The 7,034-nt window shown below is 52.0% G+C and overlaps 1 protein-coding gene across 2 annotated transcripts in view; it reads left to right on the top strand.

The window, feature by feature from the left end:
* The first annotated feature begins 3,836 nt into the window (after positions 1-3,836).
* LEMD3 (LEM domain containing 3) overlaps positions 3,837-7,034 on the top strand; it is an 83,795-nt gene continuing 80,597 nt past the window's right edge. Inside the window, exon 1 of one of the 2 annotated variants that reach the window (XM_048835900.2) lies at positions 3,837-5,516. In XM_048835900.2, coding sequence (XP_048691857.1) covers positions 4,007-5,516 — 1,510 coding nt within the window. In that variant the 5' untranslated portion in view covers positions 3,837-4,006. The remainder of the gene's footprint in view (positions 5,517-7,034) is intronic. The other variant, XM_048835899.2, reaches the window with a different exon arrangement.

Here is a 7,034-nt window from a genome sequence, read left to right as displayed (position 1 = left end):
ATTTGGAACTTTGAGTTTTACTTTTGAGTTGACTGTCTGAATTAATCCAGATGCCTAACAAGGGTAGTGACTGGTTTAGTAAGTGTGTGGAATCTGTGTAAAAGGGTCTGGAAAAGGGAGAATCAAGAGCAGGGGGCAATGCAAAGACACTGCTGGTGGTATGGGGGTGCATGGGACAGTCAATTCATTTACAGAATCTATCACTATATTTCTCAAAGGTAGAGTATTTGGAGGACACTCAGGCAAGAACTGTGATCAGGAAACTGAAGGCACATTTTGCAAGGTACAGTATATCTAACATGCTATGCTCAGACAATGTGACAGGTTTCAGAGTAGCAGCCGTGTTAGCCTGTATTCGCAAAAAGAAAAGGAGTACTTGTGGCACCTTAGAGACTAACAAATTTATTTGAGTATAAGCTTTCGTAAGCTACAGCATGAAGTGAGCTGTAGCTCATGAGAGCTTATGCTCAAATAAATTTGTTAGTCTCTAAGGTGCCACAAGTACTCCTTTTCTTTCTTCAGACAATGTGCTGTACCCTGCAACAGAATTCAAATGATTCAGTGCCAAATGGGAATTTAAGCACAAGACAACTTCCCTTGGGTATCACAAAGCAATGGAAAGGCAAAGTCTGCAGTAAAGACAGCCAAGAGGCTGACAGCAAAGGCAAATCAGACATGAAGGGATCCTTACCTGGCAGCTTTGAACCATTGAAATACACCCTCCCAGGGACTAGATTAGGGGTCTCAAACTCAATTTATCTTTGGGCCAGTGCCAATCCTCCAATCCTCCCAGTGGGCCAATAATGTCACTCATGCCACCCAGAACCTGCCCCCCAATACTCCAACCCCCACCTGCCTAAGGCTCTGGGCTGGGGGTGCAGGCTCTGGGAGGGAGTTTGGGGGAAGGAGAGGGTATATGGGGAGGGGGTGGGGGTGAAGGCTCTGGGAGGGAGTTGGGGGTGTGGTGCTTACCTGGGGCTCCAAGGCGGGGCAGGCTGGGGGGCCTCCGCGTGCTGCTGCTGCCACCAGGCACCGCCCCTGCAGCTTCCCATTGGCTGCAGGGGCGCTTGGCGTGGGGGCAGTGTGCAAAGGCCCTGCCCTGCCCTGCCCAGCCCCGCCCCGTGCCGGAGCCAGCAGCCACTGGAGTGAGCAGGCAGATGCCGCTGAGCTCCACTGCGCTGCCAGGGCCCCTGGGGTGGAGTGCCCAGGGGCAGCAGGTGGGGCCAAGGGAGACACCCAGGCCCAAAACTGCTGGAGCCCTGCGGGCCACGTTGGGGGAGGTTCACAAGCCGCAGATGGCCCATGAGTGGGGAGTTTGAGACCCCTGGACTAGATAGTAGCTCAGCACAATGACTGACTGGACCGGAGAACCAAGATTCTGCTTCCTAAGAGGGGCAGTGTGTTTCATTCCAGCAGAGGAATGATGAACACTACACAGAAGCAGTTAAGAGAATGCCAAGCTAAGCAGGCAGCCCTTTACAACAAAGGAGCAAAGACTTGAGGCTACTTTGCACAGGGGAGCAGATCTGGCTTAACCATTAAATAGCCACCTAAAGAAATGGGAAAAGCGAACAATTGACTATTCAGTGGGACACAGGTCATATGAAGTAGTTAGTCTCAGGTCAGTGGTGGAAATTAAATCAAATACAACTGTATAATAGCAGCGGAGAGCTGGCATGCTTAGACAAACGGGGCCAAGCCCAGGGCCAAGAGGACGCAGAGCCTTGACTAAAACAAATTTGTTAAATTCACAAAATGTGTTGATTGAGCAGAATCTGCATTTTTCAAAGGAAAAAATTGTGTGAAAAATGTTGTCCAGCTCTACCACCCATAACAACAAAAATTGTTTAAAGATGTAACAATCGGCATGGAACTTGAAGAGAGGAGCACAGGGTGCAGGAGGGAAAAGTTTGGAGTCACCACGTTGTTCCTGGTGGGAGGAGAAATTGGTGATGGACTCAGGTATTTTTTCTTTCTTTACAAAGAACATAAGTGAGTTTCCTTGTTCACAGCATCCAGCCTCTTTGGGTATATCTACAGTAAAACAGCCACAACTGTCTTATGTCACTGACTCAGGCTCAATTCCAAAACTGGACATGTACACGGCAATTTTATAGCCCCACAGCCTGACCCCCAAGAGCCTGAGTCAACTGACATAGGCCAGTGATGGGTGTTCTATTGCTGTGTAGACAAACCCTTTCAGACCACACCTAGCCCAAAACCTCTCTAGGCTTCTTCCAGGGCCAACACACAGTACTTTGTTCAGGGGACATACAGACTTACATCTGCCTGTTTTAGGCAGTGTTCTTTGTTGGGTTTGGCCCCCTATTGTTTCTTTCATTTAACCTGAATGAAAAGCAGCTGTTAAACCACACTGAAGCTGGTGAGGTTAACTCAACATATATCAGTATTAAACTGACATTAGCCAAAAGTGCAGTGCAATGCCCAATTACAGGCCCTAGTGATCTCTGAGGCACTGACGACTACTGGGCTGGCCAGGGCTACTAGTAGCCTGAGACAAGTACTGAGCTTGCAGCACACCTGTTCCTCTTTACTGCATTTCAGACTGTAGCGAAGGGAAATGTTGTTGAGGGTGGTTCTCATTCCATAGGTGCAGGAACTACGGGTGCAGGGGGTGTGGCAGCACCCCTGGCTTGAAGTGGTTTCCATTATATCCAGGGTTTACAGCCTGATTCAATGGCTCTCAGCACCCCTACTACACAAATGGTTCCAGCACCGCTGCCTCATTCAGCAGGAATAGGGATGGAATGTTGGAAACAGAAGATCCTGTGGCAGTTGCAAATGACAACTGGCAATTCCTGGCTACTGCTGTAGATAAAGATAATACCTAACATTTACAGAGTGCTTTTCAGAGCTATTTGAAAGGGCTCCTCCTGAAAGAGCAATAGGGCTGATTTTTGTGCTCCAGGTGAGCTCTACTTAGCAAGGAATGGAAAGAGGCAAAAGTGATTAATCATCCTCACCATTCTAAAAGGCCTTCTAAGCACCTGCACAGTCTGGCCCTGCCTCCAGCATAAGTTGAACAGCCTCAGAACTAATAGTCTTCTGCATTGAAATGAGGCTACAGGGGTGGGTACAGATGCTGAGGACAGCTCCCTATTGCCATGCCCTCTGCCTCAGCCCTAGTCTACACACAAAATTTAGATCAACCTAGATCTGTCACTGAGGGGTGTGAAAAATTCATAACCTCGAGGTCTGGACCATAATTAAAGTAGCCAAGCCTGCAGTGTAGACATGACTAGGTCGAGGAAAGGCTTGTGGAAGCAAATTGCTTACACTGACTGTACCCCCCCATCTTGATAGCATATCTTATCCACGCCTATTTCAGACCTGTTCTGCTGCAGCTTTAATGAAACAATTAGTACAAAATCTAAGCTTGCCTCATTCTTGTATCCATGGCTCTATTTTCATGCATGTGGCAGAGGGGATGACTTTATAAGTCCACCATTTACCCCATGCCACTTCACACAGATTTTTGGCTGCAGGAGGGGGACCCAACTTTGCTGGGTGGAGCCCAGCCTCCTACACCATTCCCTCCTGCGGCCCACCAGCCGCCTTCCTGGGACGCCGGAGAATGGCAGCAATCAGCGCACCCTTCGCTACCGAGTAGCTCTCACGGCTCCGTCCCCTCCGGCGTCGCCCCGCTTGGCGCATTGCAACGCGCTCTTCTCGCAGGGGAGGGCCGCGCTGCTCGCAGACGGGCGTGCACGTGGGTGCCGTTCAGCCCCCCCTGTGCCCAGCACCAGCGCACGGCCGTGGAGCGCAGCGCAGGCCATGCTCACGCATAAGGGTAAGCTCGGCCCCCGGGGGAAGCGTCCCCTGCCTCTCCAGTCTGGCTCGCGTCTCCGGCGGGGGGGAGGGTGGCGCTTCCAGGGTGACAGACGGGTCTAGGCCACAGTCTAGTGCGCACGCGTCAGTTCCGGCGGGGACGGGAGAGCGGCGCGGCGCGTGGGTAGGCAACGCCGCGGCGGCGGGGCAGAGGAACATGGCGGCGGCCGCGCAGCTCACGGACGAGGAGCTGTTCTCGGAGCTTAGGCGCTTCGGCTTCTCCCCGGGGCCGGTCACCGAGAGCACTCGGCCCGTCTACCTGAAGAAGCTGAAGAAACTGCGGGAGGACGAGCGGGCCGGAGCCCGCGGCGGCGCCAACAAGACCCGGAACAGCAACAACAATAACACGGGGGCCGCGGCAGCGCCGGGCGGCGGCGGCAGAGCGGCCCCGGGCATGGGGGCCCGGCTGGCCAGCCCCGGCCAGCCCTCCTTGCCGGGCGGCGCAGGCGGGGGCGGCCGGAGCCGCGCAGCACCCCCTGTCGGGGGCGGCAAAGTGCTGCTGGGCTTCAGCTCGGACGAGTCGGATGTGGAGGCCAGTCCCAGGAGCCAGGCCGGCGCCGGGGGCGGCGGCGGCGGCAGCAGCAGCCGGAGGGAGCGGGCGTCACCCCCAGTCCGCGGCTTGAGGCCCGCAGCCTCCCATGGAGCCTGCAGCGAGAGGAACAGTTCCCCCCCGGAGGCGGCTAGGAGGAAGCCCAGTGCCTGGTGGGGGGCGGTGGCCAGGAGACCGACGGCCACGGCGGGGGCTCAGACTCAGGGCATGCGGGAGCCTGGGGAAGGGGAGGAGGAAGAGGACGAGGAGGAGCGGCAGTGGAAGAACCGGACTGTGAATGGTAGCAGGCACCCCTCCCTTGGTTGCAGGGCCGAGTATTCCGACTCGGAGGAGGAGGGGGAGAGAGCCAAGCAGCAGGTATTGAAGGAGGAGACTGCAGCCCGCCAGCACCGGGCCAGACGGAGCCTGAGCAAATCTGCTGCCCCATTCACGGCCAGCAAATGTGCTGCAGCCGGCGCTGGCATGATGGAGACGGGCCAGCAAAGGGCTGGAGGAGGCGGCGGTGCTGGTGTAATCGCAATGAATGACAGGGCGGAGGCGGCTGCTGCTGCTGGAAGTCTAGACAGGGGCAGAAATCAGGAGGAGGAGGCAGCGGTGACGAGGGGGGGAGACTGTAAAAACTTGGACACCAGCCCTTCCATCCCCAGATACCGCAGCACTTCCTCCAAGAATTCCCCTCCACTCTTGGTACTGCCGCAGCCCACAGACATGGACAGCAGCAAAATCAGTGACCCTCTGGGCACTGTTAGGAAAGCAGCCAATAATCATGTTCTCAGCGGTGCTACTGGTGGCTTTAATATTGAACCCAGGATTTATTCAGCTACTAACAGCCTCTCTCTGGGTGCTGCAACCCCTTCTTCCCTTAGAATCAATCACTCCAACCACACGGGCTCTAATCACACCTACCTGAAAAACACCTATAAGCAAAAGCTTTCTGAGCCTGAGGAGGAGCTTCTCCAACAGTTCAAGAGAGAGGAGGTATCCACCACTGGAGGCTTCAGTGCACATTACCTGTCCATGTTTCTCTTAACTGCTGCATGCTTGTTTTTTCTGATACTGGGACTCATGTACGTGAGAATGAGAGGTTCGGGAGTAGCTGAGCGTGGGGAAGTCAACAGTAAGTATTAGGTCAATGGTAAGAGGGGTCTCTTACTGTAATGAGGCATACACTTACTCAATGCTATTTTGCACTCTAACACTTTCCACTTCAGGGTCTTGACAGCATAATCTTCCCAATGCATCTGTAGTATAGGTAAGTAGTGTTCCCACTTACTGATGTATAAATTGAGGCACAGAAGGATGAATTGCTCGAGGTGTCCCATGAGTCTATTTGACAACTGTGTGTAGAACCTGACTTGATCTCCTGTTCTAACCTGTTGACACCTGTCTATCTAGCATGACTTTTCTGTTTCACTAAGCACTTTGATATTTGTTTTATGTATTGGTATGATCTCGGTAAGATTCATCTGCATTTGGATGTCTTTGGGCCAAACAGGGCTGGAATTCACCTGTAGCTGCCAAGTGGTAAAGCAGATTAAGTTTTAATACATAAGTGAAGCTGTGCAATCAATAAAGCATAACCCAGGTTTGGATGATATTTTCACAAATGAGGTTATACTGCAAAAGGTTTGGTTTTGCTCTAGGACAGTGGTTCTCAGGCCTCCCAAGGGAGGTGCAGGAATGTGTTAAGGGAGGTGTGAGCTGTGTGCTTTTTTTTTTTTTTTTTTTTTTTAAGAACTCTGGCTGTTAAACCTGGGATGCTGGGGCTCCTGCAGAAGGGCCATGCACACCCGGGAGGTAGGGATAAAGGGTACAGCCACAGCTCCGCTGCCCTGGGGCTGACAGCTGCTGCACCGCCACATAGGCTCAGATTCCTCTGCCCCCTGCCATCACCAGGAGGTGGCTCAGGATCTCATCTCATTTCCCCCCCACCCTCCACAGTCCCTCACCTGGAGGTGGCAGACTCCAGCTGTTAGCCCTGGGGTGGCAGCAGTGGTACAGAAGTAAGGGTGGCAGTGGGGCGCTGCTACTTCTATGAAAAGTGATATTGACAAATATAATTTTTTCCCCACATTGCCACCCCTACTTTTGTGCTGCTGCTGGCATGGCACTGCTTTCAGAGCTGGGTGCCTGTGTGTGTGTGTGTGGGGGGGGCTGGGGGTGGTAAACAATTACAGAGGGGTACTGATCAAATAAGTTTGAGAACCACTGCTCTAGGTTGATGTGATGTAGTGCTTTCTAGCAGTGACCTTAATCTAAATTTGTTAAGATTGACTATCCTGTATAAAATAAAGGTTGAGGCCTTAGTTTGAACATCATAGCAGTCTTTTAAATCTTCACATAGTACCTGTTTGGACTTCTTAAATATGTGAAAGTAACTTTTAAAAATGACTTAAAATGAATTTAGAAATTGCCATTCTGTAACCACAAAACACATTTCCATTTTTGTGTCTATCATCTCAGGGTGGTGAATCATGCTAATTCAACTCTTCGCCTCCCTGAAATGGGCATCAAAACTGTCTATTAACTGTAGTGGTATTTTCTTTATCTAGACAGCTGTTCATTAGAAATTAAAAAGATGACAGAATCTTGTCTTAAAGAGAGTGAGCAACAGTTAGATGGTAATGTGTAGTCT

Source organism: Caretta caretta, chromosome 1 (genome assembly GCF_965140235.1).
Source record: "Caretta caretta isolate rCarCar2 chromosome 1, rCarCar1.hap1, whole genome shotgun sequence".
In the NCBI taxonomy this organism is placed as follows: domain Eukaryota; kingdom Metazoa; phylum Chordata; order Testudines; family Cheloniidae; genus Caretta; species Caretta caretta.
The sequence above is the reverse complement of the archived record's forward strand: the minus strand, read 5'-3'. Positions and strand labels throughout refer to the sequence as shown.